We start from the raw sequence: 15,033 nt of genomic DNA on the forward strand, positions 1-15,033 counted from the left end.
GTATATACAATTCACTCAGTTACCACAATATTTCCGTCTCTCATAAGAGATGGAATTAAAGCAGAAAACTTGTGAATCATGCATCCATGCAGGCCATAAACTACCTGTATATTCAATCCTGAGATTGGAGCCTACGCCCACTGCTTCTACATTATCATGTTTGATACTGTTGAAATGGATTTACTGTGATTTAATGTGGCTGAACCAAACTGAACTGAATTAGTCTACGTAACCAGAGTACAGCATTCCCCCCCTAAATTAACAACACTTGTGTTGGAACAAATAACATTTTGTTAACATTCATTATGACAAAACAGACGGGAGGCTCTGTGGAAAGCTTTAGGATTTCTTGTAAACAGCTATCAGTTTAAATGGGAAAATCATCAGTACTCATTAGTAGCTCACATTTCTCATTGCAGGCATGAACCATATGGACAACAGTATCCAGCGCAAGCACCTCCTTCAGGACAGCCACCCTATGGGGGACACCAACCTGGAATGTTTCCACAACAGCAGGTAAACATCTATGGTTGTAATTTTCCCTTTGCAAAATTCATACTAGAAATCCATGTATTTCTCTTCAGATTGTATAAATCACCTTTTACTGAGGAAATCCATGTGCATGTGTTTATGGAATGTTTCATAGCTGGAAGTACTCATTCAGTGAGACACAGGGCAATACAGCTTTTTTCCTGAGAAGGAGTTTATAAGTGTATAAACAATTTGCAGGATATATCCCCAAAGAATGTAGTCGGTTTGAAGCAGGGGGTGTTCGACTACATTTATATACATTTATTTGTTCAATTATATTTATATCCCATTTCCCAGTGAAATTCTCAACACGGCTGTCAAATGGAAACGGCCACAAACTGTAACAATCTTTCTTCAGGACTCCAGCAGCCAGCCATGTCCTCTTTCATTCTATTTATCCTCTCTCCTGATTTACCATTTCTCCTCTCCCCCCCAACCCCCAACAAAACTTTAGGTTCCTCAGTCCGACTGATTCCCCTTTTGTACATGGATGGTGCTGTTTCAACTACATAAAAGTTGACATTTGGAGAATGAGTTTGCTCTGAACATATAGTGTATCATACAAAAACTATATTTATTCACTAATAGGCAAAAAACCTTGCAGTTTAAGAGCTTACCTATAGCCAACAAACTTTTAAAAGCAAGGAAATTGCAGCTATAGTGAATGCAGCAGGGGAGCATGAGACCTGACTTCTTCTTTGTGTTATTTGGGCTGATTGCAGGTGTTGCCACCACTCACCATATGCTCAGAGGCACGTTACCAAATTCTTCCAAGCTACACAGGAAGTGGATTGGACCATGAAAGACCAACCCGAATTGTGTTTGCATTTTTGCAGATTTGTAGGGCAGTACATCTTAGAGAGGAGGTCAGTTCTCATGCTCCCCTGGTGCATTCACTATAGCTGCCCAATTTCCCTGCTTTTTAAAGTTTGATAGAAATATCTGTTGGGTATAGGTACGTTCTTAAACCTCAAGGTTTTTTGCCTATTAGTGAATACATTTCAGTTGAAAACATAATCCCAGAATCATAAGGCTGAATCCAACACTGCTGGTTTGCAAATGGAACAGACTCCTGTTCATACAATAGAACTTGCCCTTTCTCTCCTCCCCTGGGCAGCTCCTTGTGCACCCTCAAAATCTGTTCCAGATGGTTGAGAGACTCTCCAGGGTAGGTGTGGGGACTGTTTGGGGCTGTAGAGAGAGGAGAGGAAATAAAAATTATGTTGTGTAAGAGGAAGTACACTCACACAGCATTGGATATAACCCATAAGTGCAACACAGAGCAATCCAGTTACTCCGGAGTAAAAGTCCCCGGAAAATTCATTCTCTGCTATTTTCCTAAATCAGAAAATCAGGATGGTTCTGGTCACCACCCCTTGAACTTCTGGGGGTCGTGGCACCTTCAAGAGGGCCTCCTCTGAAGATCTAAATGTATATGGGAGAAGTTCTCTAATATTTATATTAATGTTTGTTCAAAACATCTTGCATCCCATTTCAAGATATGTTTTTACTATTATTATACAATCATATGGTTTCATTTGCTTTAATATGCTTTTAAAACATCTCAAAGGAATTTACATTTTCTGAAAAGCAAGTTATAGTGAGCTTCAAAGTTATAGAGATACTTTTTCAGTTTTCTGCATGGTAAACAAAAGTATTAAAAATGGTTTTACTAATAAAAAACATTGTTTTTTCAAAAATATCAAAAATAACCAATATTTTTTTACCAAGCTTTACTGGATTGAGAACTAACATGAGAAGTATTAGCCTAAGGCTAATTTTTATAAAGTTATAATTGCATCGGAACTCACCTGCAAAAATGAAAGGGCAGCCTCAACTATCATCATCAAGCATTTTTAGCCTGCCACTAAAGTTATCATTCTCTGTAGGTGTTGTATGCTAGAGTTGAAAGATGATTTGTCTGCCAATTCATACATATTTATTGAAATAATTAAAAAGTCATTATATGGTAATCAAAACACTAATGAAAGTACAATATTATAATATACCAGTATCTGCATAATATAACCTCAAATGCTTATGCCATATGAATATAAGAAGAGCCCTGCTGGATCATACTAAAGGTCCAGCATTCTGTTCTCACACTGCTCAAACATATGCCTATGGGAAGCTCACAAGCAGGGCATGGGTACAAGAGCACTCATCCCCAGCAATTGGCATTCAGAGGTATATTGGAGGGTGGTACATAACCATCATGACTTGTAGCCATTGATAGCATTATCCTCCATGAATTTGTCCACTTCCTGGTGAAGTTTAGATTTATGGCTCCAATCTTTCCCTGCGGGGGGTGGTGGTGGACAGATTAAGAGGGTCCACCCCCGGAGACTAATGGAATCCATAGGATTCCTGAATGCCCTGAGGGAGTTCCCAGTTGGTAGAGCTGGTGACCCTGTTGAAGCCCTTGTCACGCTGTAAAACAGCGAGGCGTGCCAGGCTCTTGGCACGGTTACCCCTGAGCGCCCTGTCCGGCATTGTGGAGCCCAGTTTGAACCTTGGTACACCAGTGAGCTAAGGGCGATGAAACAGGCTGGATGATGGTTAGAGCGCAAGTGGTGAAAGACATGCTGTGAGGCTGATCGGGCACGAGTAAAACATCGTAACCGTGCCTACTGTGTGACAGTGAGGGTGGCGAAGAAGGCCCATTTCTCTGCCTCCATCGCATCCTCAAGTAGCCATCCAGTGGAGCTTTTCCGTATTGTCAGGGGTCTGTTGACATCAACTCCAGGAAATGGAGTTTTAGACCCTTCGGTGGCTCTCTGTGAATTGTTTGCAAGGCACTTTGATGGTAAACTTGCTCACCTCCGTAGCAGTCTTGATGCCCCATCCACATCTACTGTGGTCCCCAGTGAGGTGTCCAGTGCAGCATCTTCTGCAACTTCTTGGAAACGGTTTCAGTTGATGCGGCCTGATGACATGGACAAGGTGCTTGTGTTGAAGCGGCCAGCAACGTGTCCTCTCGACCTTTGCCCTTCTTGGTTTATTAAAGCTTGCCAGGGGGGGTTGACCGAGTGGATCCAGGAGGTGGTTAATGAATCATTGTGGGAGGGAGTGGTTCCAACCGCCTTGAAAGAGGCGGTGATCTGACCACTCCTGGAAAAACCCACCCTGGACCCATTGGTTTGTGACAACTACTCACCAGTTGCAAATACCCCCTTTTTAGGGAAAGTGATTGAGAGGGTCGTGGTGCAGCAGTTGTGAGTACTCTTGGATGAAACAGATTATCTTGACCTGTCCCAGTCTGGGTTCAGGCCTGGTTATGGGACTGAATCGGCCTTGGTTACCCTGATGGATGACCTTTATCGGGAGAAAAACAGGGGGAGTGCAACCCTGTTATTCTTACTTGATCTCTCAGCGGCTTTTATACCATTGACCATGGTATCCTTCTGGGCTGACTTGGTGAGATGGAGGCACTGTTTTACAGTGGTTCCGATCCTATCTCCAAGGACTTTCTCAGAGAATAGCATTGGGTGACTGTCTTTCGGCCACCTGGCAGTTGTGCTGTGGGGTGTCGCAGGGTACCATCTTGTCCCCCGTGCTGTTTTACATCTATATGAAGCCCTTGGGAGCAGTCATGAGGAGATTTGTGGCAAGGTGTCAGCAGTATGCTGACGATACCCAGGTTTGTTTCTCTGTAACATTTGAATCGGGAAAGGCCATGCAAGCCCTTGACCGCTGCCTGGACTCGGTGGTGGGCTGGATGAAGGCCAGTAAACTGAGTCTGAATCCTAGCAAGACGGAGGTGCTATGGGTTGGTGGTTCCTGAGTTCGGATAGTTGGTCAGTTGTCTGCTTTGGATGCGGTCGTACCTCTAAAAGAGCAGGTTCATAGTCTGGGGTGCTCCTGGATCCATCTTTGTCACTAGAAGCCCAGGTGACCTCAGTGGCTAGGAATGCCTTTTACCAGCTTCAGCTGGTAAGACAGCTGCGGCTGTTTCTGGACCGGGATAGCCTAACCACTGTTGTCCATGCACTGGTAACCTCCAGGCTGGATTATTGTAATGCGCTCTATGTGGGGCTGCCCTTGAGGTTGGTCCGGAAGCTGCAGCTGGTGCAAAATGCGGCGGCAAGACTGCTCACTGGGGCAGGGTATCGCCAGCATGTCACCCCGCTGCTGAAAGAACTGCACTGGCTGCCCATTTGCTACCGGGCCAAGTTCAAGGTTCTAGTTTTGGTGTACAAAGCCCTATACAGCTTGGGACCAGGATACCTGAAAGACTGTCTTACCCCTTATATACCCAGTCAATCACTGCGCTCTGCAGGTGAGGGTCTTCTGCAGATACCATTTTATCAGGAGGTCCATTCTACACAACATAGGAAATAGAACTTTAGTGTGGCGGCACCTACCCTTTGGAAATATTAGACAGGTGCCATCTCTATTATCTTTTCAGCGCCTATTGAAGACCTTCCTCTTTCAACAAGCCTTTTAAATTGCGACCTTATCCCAGTCTGCTTCTGTGTTGGAATTGCTATTTAATATGTTTTTAAACCTTTTTTTAACAATATGTTTTTTAATCTTTTTTAAGATCTCTTCAAAACTTTTTTTAAATAAATGTTTTTAAAGTTGTTTTGTTTTGATGTATTTTAGAGTCTATTTTTATGATGTTTTAAAGTGTTTTTAGTGCTTTTGTTTGCTGCCCTGAGCTCCTGCTGGGAGGAAGAGCGGGATATAAATCAAATAATAAATAAATAAATAATCCCCTTTCAAAAGGAACCAAGTTAGTAGCCATCATAGATCGACTGTGGAACATAAAATGAAATTTGGAAATTAGTATTTTCATTATATTTTAAACCTCATTCTTGTTGTTACTTCTTTTCAGAACTACAAACGCCATATGGATGGCATGTACGGGCCTCCAGCAAAACGCCATGAAGGAGATATGTTTAATATCCAGTATGGCAACCAGCAGCAGGATATGTTTAACCAGTACAGTAGTGCTTACCCTGGACCAGACCGGAGGCCCATACAGGGACAGTATCCGTATCCTTATAACCGAGAGAGGATGCAGGCTCCAGGACAAATGCAGCAACATGGAATACCTCCTCAGATGATTGGTGGTCCTATGCAGTCATCAGCCTCCAGTGAAGGCCCACAGCAAAACATTTGGCCCACAAGAAATGATATGTCTTATCAGTATCAAAATAGACAAGGCCCTGGAGGCCCTGCACAGGCCCCAACTTATCCAGTGATAAACCGCACTGAGGATATGATGGTCCCTGACCAGAGGATAAACCATGAAAGCCAGTGGCCTTCTCATGTCAACCAACGTCAGCCTTCTTACATGTCCTCCTCTGCCTCCATGCAGCCTATCACTCGACCCCCTCAGTCATCCTACCAGACACCACCATCAATGCCAAATCACATATCTCGGGCTCCTAGTCCTGCATCTTTTCCACGTTCCCATGAAAATCGTATGTCTCCAAGTAAATCCCCTTTCTTGCCGTCCATGAAGATGCCGAAAGTTATGCCAACTGTTCCTGTCTCACAGGTCGCAGGTCCTCCAACCCAGCCACCACCAATTAGGCGGGAAATAACTTTTCCTCCAGGCTCTGTAGAAGCATCTCAACCAGTCTTGAAACCAAGACGAAAGATTACCTCAAAAGATATTGGTAAGGGCCAGACAAGTATCCCTATATGGAAAGGAATATATTTTAATTAGTTTTGTAAAGGCTGCAGTTAAGTAAATATGCACTGAGAACTTACCTTTGCTAACTTGCAGCCATGCCCAAAGTTTCATAGCAAGAGTGAGAATATTTATACAAAGAGCACTGCATATTTAGTCAAGAAGTTCCTTTAACTGAGTCTTTTACAATATCAAAGTAGCAGTTTCATGTTAGGCATTGTCCTCCTGCTATTTCTGACATTTGATTTCATTGTAAGGCCAAACAGATGCTGATAAATATTTACAGGTAGCCCAACATGTTTCAGCCTTCTTCAGGAGCTTTATATTCTTGCACTGATATCTGGAAAACGTCTGCTTTCAATAACTCAAATGCAATAACTGTGCAAATATATTCTTTATTTAAAGCCCACTAAGAAGGCCTTCTGGCTGAAACTTGTTGGGCTACTAATAAATATTTATCAGCAACCTGAGACATGATCTCTCTTTTTGGCAGTTTGGTCAATGGTTTTTTGGGCTATAGTGCTTTTATATGATTTTACTGTAGAAAACACACTATATTTCTGCCATTACTGTGTTATTTACTATTACCTTGTTTTGTTTGAAGTCGATGGTTGCTTCTCTAATAGTGGTGAACCTTGGATCAAAGGACTGAATCACTGGAAACTGCTTTCTAGGTCCAGTGGCTCATAGGACCAGACCATTTTATACAGCAAAAATGGAACGTCCCTTTTCAGCTTTATTTGTTAGCTATCTTTCTACAGTAGAAGAGGGGTTTGTCAGCTGATTGGAAAGACCATTAAACGGTATCTGTTAACAGGAAGACGATAGATTGTACATAATGTCAGAGAGTTCTTGTCCTGCAGAGAATATTTATTTGTTTTGCACTGGGGCAATATGGTATAACTGCTATTCTTGATTACAGTTCTGTTCGTGTTTTAACTAACACCTAGTTGCATGTTGTAAAGGTTCATAAATACTTCTGAACATCTTCAGGCTGTGAACAATGTTCTTTCTTTTCTGAGTGTTTCATTACTTGCATTTAAGTTTGCATTTCTTACTGTGGGGTGCTCTTCAGGTGTTGATCGACTACAATTCACATCATCCCTGATCATTGGCCATGCAGCTGGGGCTGATGGAAGTTGGAATCCAACAACATCTGGGGGGCACCATGGCTACCACTGGAACTACTTTATGGCCATTTTTCATTCCCTGTTCCCCAAGAGGAAATTCAAGGTAGCCTTTAGAGAATCAATTTCCTTTGGCGGAAGGGGCACTAGGTGTTTTTGATGTCTACTTTCCTTATTTACAAGTGGGCATGTTGAGCAGACATTATGAAGGTGCCAGAAGCAAACATATGGATCAGCAGAAGAAAGTAATATCTGTATGGCACTAAAAAGCCAAGCTGGGTCTGAGTACAGCAAGATGGACTCGATGGCCTGATAGGCCCCTTCCAACTCTACTATTTTATTATTCTAAATGTCATTTTTCTCAAATCCTAATGATTTTTCAGACAGTGCAAATATGATTTCAGTCTACATCATGATTTCAGTCTACACAAATACATACACAGTTGTACACATTCCTTGGTTATCTTGAGACAGCCTGCAATCAAACTTCTATTGTCTCCATCAACTTTTAATGCTTAAAAGAGGATCATCTCTTCAATTTGCATAACAAGCATGATGGCTAACAACAGAGTGCCTGCCATTCTGTGCTGCTTTTTTCAGCCAGTTTTCAAAATAGCAGCATGGCTGTTTTCATCTAAATATGCACAGTTTTGCTTCTTACATTCAATGGAAGGAATTCTGGTGAATGGGTATGGGAGTGGGCATTCTTGAACTTAATAAGGAAACTATGCCTATTCATACCATAAACTTGAATAAAACATTCCTTCTTATCACTGATCCAAAATCCATGTGCCTTCCAGATCTCCTGTAGATAACATGCATATTAAATTTATGTTTTATTTTCCAGTGACTCCTGAGGCTTGGCGAGTGATGATGTCACTTAAATCGGGCCTGCTTGCTGAAAGTACTTGGGCGTTAGACACTATTAATATCCTTCTGTATGATGATAATACTGTTGCTACTTTCAATCTCTCTCAGGTAGGTTTGATATTTTTCATGAATTCTGTTTTTCTGAAACTTCCCAATAGCACATTTTTAATTAATTAATTAAGATATTTCTATACCGCTCTTCATCTAAAATGGTCCCAGGACATTTAACAACAAAATAGATCAGTTACAAAATATGATACAAAATAAGCAAAAATATTTAAAATTCTCATAAAATACATAAAGTCATTTAATTAGCAGCATCGTAACTTTAAAATGATTTTACCCTCTAGCCTCTAAAAGCAGGACAAAAAGGTGAATTTTTATCTATCATCTAAACAAATATAAACTGAGGAGAGACGCTTCACTGAGGATGTCATTCCACAGATGTAGAACTACCAGTGAAAACAGTGCTTAAATGTCCTGTTCAGTGCCGCAAAGACTGACCCTTAAAAATTAAATCAGTAATGTTTATCAAAGGTCTTCCTGTGGCTTGGATCCTAAGATGAGAGAACAGATCTCCACTTATACAAAAGGGTTTTCTGGTCCCCTCTTCTCCTCAGCAACTGTGCTAAAAGTTACTCTTGAGAATCTCTGGAATGAAATAGGAAGCTGTACTCGAGGAAGTAACCTTATTAGGCAAGCAGAAGTGATTTCCACTTGTGCAAGAGCATCTTTAGATCCAAGCCAATATTTTTCCAGATTCAGCTTTCCTGATGTATACAACTTTCACTAATAGCAGGAGGAACTCAAGAATGCCTTGGATGCAGTAAATTTCCACATGCAATGCATTCAGTACATCAGACTATAATAAAAAACCTTCAGGAGCTTATCACTGGCATGAAAACCATCTTGGCTACCACTGATGCCTTGTCAACTCTTCCTTAGCTTGAAGACTAAAGTGGGTCAGAGAATTAGGAAAGGGGAATGGGTAAAAGATTTAAATAATTATTTGCATATGACATGAAATACCACTGGTCATGCTGTCAAAAGACTTCACCTCTTCCAAAACCAGGTCTCTTACCATTTTTTTTAAAAAAAAATTTTTTCAAATAACTTTTATATTTCAAGTGAAAATAAATTTATTTTAAACAAAACCTGACAAGGTGTCACTATAGAAGACTGATGTCTTTGATACAAAAGATATGTTTCTGTGGCTTGCTTCTTTATTCACAAGAAGTTACAATTCCATGTGTATTACACAGCATAAAATATGGAACAATGAGCAGACTTGTAAATAGCCACTTGCACGATCACCTGCCATGAGTAATAATCGCCTCCAGGACACCAGACAGGAAAGCTTCTTGTAAATTAGAAGAGTTGTTTTTGCTTTTTTGCTTTCGTTGAAGTGCCACAAATAACAATACAGTAGGGCCCCGCTTTTCAGGACCCCGCTTTTCAGCATTTTCACTGTAGCGCGCGATCAGCTGTAGCGCAGGGAGCTCCAGCCACTGTGCTCCAGCTGACCGATCAACTGGAGTGTGCGAGCTCCCTGTGCTTCAGCTGGAGCGCAGTGGCTGGAGCACCCCACACTACAGTTGATCGCGCACTACAGCTGATCAGCTCTAGAGTGCAATCAGCTGCAGCACGGGGAGCTCGCGCTCTACAGCTGAAGCTTCCCACACTACAGCTGACTGCGTGCTGCAGCTGATGAACTGCAGCACGCGATCAGCTGGAGCTTGGGGAGCTCATGCGCTACAGCTGATCACTGTCAGCTGGAGTGCAGCAGCTGGAATACAGTAGGGCCCCACTTTCCAGCGGTTTTCCCTTTTCGGCGGGGGCCTGGAATGTAACCTGCCGTATGAGTGGGGCCCTACTGTACAGATATGTATGGGTAGAAGCAGAGCTTGGAAAAGTTACTTTTTTGAACTACAACTCCCATCAGCCCCAGCCAGCATGGCCACTGGATTGGGCTGATGGGAGTTGCAGTTCAAAAAAGTAACTTTTCCAAGCTCTGGGTAGAAGACCTACTACCAACATTTATGGGCTAGAAATTTATGTATACTTACTTGCAGGCTCAAATCCCTACTCAGTAACTATCAGCCTAAATTTCCTCACATGGTTGGTTTGTAGATGAATTGTGATGAAGATGTATTGTAGCCTGTCCAGAAACTTTGAGAGGTAATGTGGGGCAGGGTGGAGGACAGAATCTGATTTAAATATATATATTTGGGCAGAATGTACCTTTGAAAGAACTTCAACAAGCTGCTATCTGATGAATATTAAGTAAAAAGAAGGTCTGTGGAAAGATTTCCAGTTATGACTTCAGTGTCCTCAACTCACCTTGATTTCAAATGTACTTTCCTTATACTCCTGGGAGGGAAGATGTTCAACAGTGGGGTTAAATAAATAAATAATGCAGCCATGGTTGGGGAATTTCCTTCATAACATAAGAACCAGAATGCAGCCCTTAAATTGTGGAACTCCTTCCCCATAGAGTTGCATCTGCCAACTTCACAATACAGTTTTTAACGAATGATGAAGGCACACAAACTGGCCTTTCACACCTGACATGTATATTTTTAGGATGCACTCTATTTTTGTGATTGTAAGATGTTTTTAATTATTTTAAGGATGTATTTTAAATTATTTTAACCCACCCTGGGACCTCAGGGTGAAGGGCAGATATTATTATTATTATTATTATTATTATTATTATTATTACTACTACTACTACTACTACTACTACTACTACTATTTGTAAAAACTTTTTAGTATTTTTAGTATTGCCAGATCACTGAAAGTATGTGTTAGAGAATGTTCCAACAAGGTTTGTAAAATGAAAGGTAAACAGGAAGGAGATACTCTGAACATAGAAAGCTGTAGAAGAGAAATTAACATCTTCCTAAAAGTATTTCTACTGTTCCTAAGGGTGCAATCCAACTCGTGTTTACACCGAGTTGAGGGGAGTTGGATATGGCGGACTCCTGGCTGAGCCGGCAGGGTCCTGGCTCAGCCACAGCACAGCTGAGCACCTGTTGGCTTCACCTGGGAAGCCCAGCCTGGTAGAAGGGGTGTCAGCAGAAGCCAGCAAAAGGCCCAGAAAAGAGGCATTCCGTGTGTGTGTCAAAGGAGGGCCTGGATATGCCACATCCAACTCCCATTTGGAGCGCTCCTGCATACTCCAAACCAGGCCAAAGTTACATCAGGAGAAAGGTTGGTCTAAGAAAATAAATACAGTGGAAGCCTACGGAGTGCACTTACTCCCCAGTAGGAATATTCTTGAATGCCAGCTTTTATTTTCTGGTCCCTGTGCACAGCTCCCAGCTGAGCCCACATTCAACCAGCCCAGAGGCTCCTGAACGCCAAATGGATGCCATGGACCTTCCCTCCAGCTTCTCCTCCGCCATCTCCCCTTCCACTGACTTCCCATGAGTTGGATTGCTCTGTAACACAATTCCATGTAACCCAAAATGTTTCTCTTAAAATTTGTACTTTTTTTCCCCTTTGTTTCCTCAGTTATCTGGTTTTCTTGAGCTTTTGGTGGAATATTTTAGAAAATGCCTGATAGATATTTTTGGGATCCTCATGGAGTATGAAGTGGGACATCCAGGACAAAAACGACTAGATGATAATTCAGCTTGGAAAGAGGATACCCCATCTGCAACACAGGATGCCAGTAAAGAAGAAGAAAACGATGAATGTATTGATTATTTTGATGAATTTGAGGACGAAGAAGATGAGGAAGAGGAAAATGAGAGCACTGAAGAAGAAAAGAACACCGTTCTTGCTCTCCCTGGTGCTGTTGCTGATCCAAGTGAGAGGCCAAAACAAGCCAGTAAGTTTGACAAGCTGCCAATAAAAATTGTAAGGAAAAATAATCTATTTGTTGTTGACCGATCTGACCGGCTGGGGCGTGTTCAGGAATTCAACAGTGGACTTCTCCACTGGCAACTGGGTGGGGGCGACACAACTGAACACATCCAGACCCACTTTGAGAGTAAGATGGAGATTCCTCCTCGCAGGAAGCCGCCTCCTTCATCAAGCTCTTCAAGTAAAAAGAAGAATGTGGAGGGGAAAAGAGAACCTGAGGAACAGCAAGACAAAAGCATATCAGCCACCATTGATGATGTCTTGTCAGCTCGTCCAGGAGCATTGTCCGAAGACTCTAGTTCTCAGACAGATAGCAGCAAATTTCCATTTGGGATCCACCAAGCCAAAAGTCATCGGAATATCAAGTTGCTAGAGGATGAACCACAGAGTCGAGATGAAACTCCTCTATGCACCGTAACTCACTGGCAGGACTCTTTGGCGAAACGTTGCATCTGTGTGTCAAATATTGTCCGTAGCTTATCTTTTGTGCCTGGTAATGATGCCGAAATGTCAAAACACCCAGGCTTGGTGCTGATCTTAGGAAAGTTGATACTTCTCCATCATGAACACCCAGAAAGAAAGCGCACACCACAGACATACGAAAAAGAGGAAGAGGCGGACAAAGGGTTGGCCTGCAGCAAGGATGAGTGGTGGTGGGACTGCCTTGAGGTCTTGAGGGATAATACATTGGTCACATTAGCCAACATTTCTGGGCAGCTAGACTTATCTGCTTACACAGAAAGCATCTGTTTGCCAATTTTGGATGGCTTGCTGCACTGGATGGTGTGCCCATCTGCAGAGGCACAGGATCCTTTTCCAACTGTGGGGCCCAACTCAGTTCTGTCGCCTCAGAGACTTGTACTGGAAACCCTGTGTAAACTCAGTATCCAAGACAATAATGTGGACCTTATCTTGGCCACTCCCCCATTCAGTCGTCAGGAGAAACTCTATGCTACTTTAGTTAGGTACGTTGGGGACCGCAAAAATCCAGTCTGCCGAGAAATGTCCATGGCACTCTTATCAAACCTTGCCCAGGGGGACACATTAGCAGCAAGGGCAATCGCTGTGCAGAAGGGAAGCATCGGAAACTTGATAAGCTTTCTTGAGGATGGGGTCACTATGGCCCAGTACCAGCAGAGCCAGCATAACCTCATGCACATGCAGCCTCCACCTCTGGAGCCACCTAGCGTAGACATGATGTGCAGGGCAGCCAAGGCTTTGCTGGCCATGGCTCGGGTGGAGGAGAACCGCTCAGAGTTCCTGTTACACGAAGGACGTTTGCTGGATATCTCGATATCTGCTGTCCTGAACTCTCTGGTTGCATCTGTCATCTGTGATGTACTCTTTCAGATTGGGCAGTTATGACATAAGTGAGAAGCCAAGCATGTGTGAGTGGAGATTTAGAGGGTCACATATAACTGGCTGTTTTCTGTACTTGTTTATCCAGTGTAGGAAGAAGGAAAAAATGAATCTTTGCTCCTCTGCCCCATTCACTATTTACCAATTGGGAATTTTAAAAATATTAATTTGAACAGTTATGGAATTAATATTTGCTGTCTATGTGTATAAGTACATCTTTTTTTTATTTTTTTAACCAAAGTCTCTGTCTAGTACATTCAAAGTCACACTTCCATAGATATCCTTTTCAATGTTTTTTTCCATGTTTGTATCACTTTTTTTTTTTTTTTGGAGGGGAAGCAAACTAGGTATACTGGGGTTTAAAATGTTGCAAAACATGATTTGCAGGGGAGGAAGGCTCACCACTCTAAAGTGCAAAAGCAGGGAAAATATACTAAGTTACTGTGTGTTTGATTTTGAAGAATGAAAGAAAACCCAGCCACCCTTTATGTCGTTGCCCAAAGTGCTCTGTGCAATAGAAGAAAGTTAGTGATGTAGGTGTAACGGATCAAGTACGGGGTCGGTCCGTAGTCTGCATCTGAAATTATCTTGGATTCTCTGCAGGAGAATGGTTACATTAGGCTAGGAGCAAAACCAATTCTTTAGGAAAGTTAAACACAAACCTGAAGATGATCAACATGAATTGCTTCCTCACCAGAACTGTCACATCAGTATCTATTGTTTGACCTTCCACAGTGACAGTTCTTCACAATTCCTTTTATCATTTTTAATATTTTTATTGCCTAAGGGCCGTAATGTATATAGAAGTTGTACATTAAACATACCCTCATCTCTCTTTTTTTAAAATACGTACAAGGATTTTTTTTTTCATGATGTGGTAACTACAAAGTGATGGTAGACTTTAATTTTATTATTATTATTTTGTTTGGGCCATGTCTCCAAAAACAGTAACAACAAAAAACACCACCACGAGGGTAATGTACAAGTTTCTGTATGTATAAAGTCATGCTCTATTTCGGGAGAGCAGTTGCTCACAACTTGCTTTATAAATCAAGATGTGGAAATGGTTACTTATGGATTGATTTAAAAAATTGGTTACCGGTCTACAGGAAAAAAAATACATATACAGGAAAAAAGGAAGATACACAACTTCAAAGATTTTTCAGTGAGAAGAATCCGCATTTGTATTTCAAAATAATGTAGTTTAAAAAAAAGACAAAAAAACTTGATGTAAATTCCTCCTTTTCCTCTGGCTTAATGAATATCATTTATTCAGTATAAAATCTTTATATGTTCCACATGTTAAGAATAAATGTACATTAAATCTTGTTAAGCACTGTGATGGCTGTTCTTGAATAATGTTCTTATTTTACCATGAAATCAAACCAGTTTAGTAGTTTTTTATTATTATTTATTAAATTTATATCCCACCCTTCCTTCCAAAGGTGCCTAGGGCGGCAAATATAACAAAACAATTTAACAGCAACAAAAAGAAAAGTATTCTTAAATAATGGTTTAAAACAGTCAATAACAGTGAAGGTTACTCTTTTCCTTTTGCCATGATGGTTGATCATGAATTATTTTCATCTGGTGTTCAAATGTTGCAAAAAATCAGAAATAATAGCTACCAGTCGT

General features: G+C 41.6%; 1 protein-coding gene across 14 annotated transcripts in view; it reads left to right on the top strand.

The window, feature by feature from the left end:
• The window catches only part of ARID1B (AT-rich interaction domain 1B), a 620,767-nt gene extending 606,086 nt beyond the window's left edge, over positions 1-14,681 (top strand). For 11 of the 14 annotated variants that reach the window (XM_061624213.1, XM_061624202.1, XM_061624205.1 and 8 more), the window contains 4 exons: positions 420-516; positions 5,369-6,158; positions 8,147-8,277; positions 11,686-14,680. In XM_061624213.1, the coding sequence (XP_061480197.1) occupies positions 420-516; positions 5,369-6,158; positions 8,147-8,277; positions 11,686-13,404 (2,737 nt within the window). In that variant the 3' untranslated portion in view covers positions 13,405-14,680. Of the gene's footprint in view, positions 1-419; positions 517-5,368; positions 6,159-8,146; positions 8,278-11,685 lie in introns of all 14 variants that reach the window. The other 3 variants (XM_061624203.1, XM_061624204.1, XM_061624207.1) reach the window with 1 other exon arrangement.
• The last annotated feature ends 352 nt before the right edge of the window (positions 14,682-15,033 follow it).

The sequence above is a fragment of the Rhineura floridana genome, chromosome 4, assembly GCF_030035675.1.
Source record: "Rhineura floridana isolate rRhiFlo1 chromosome 4, rRhiFlo1.hap2, whole genome shotgun sequence".
NCBI lineage: Eukaryota > Metazoa > Chordata > Lepidosauria > Squamata > Rhineuridae > Rhineura > Rhineura floridana.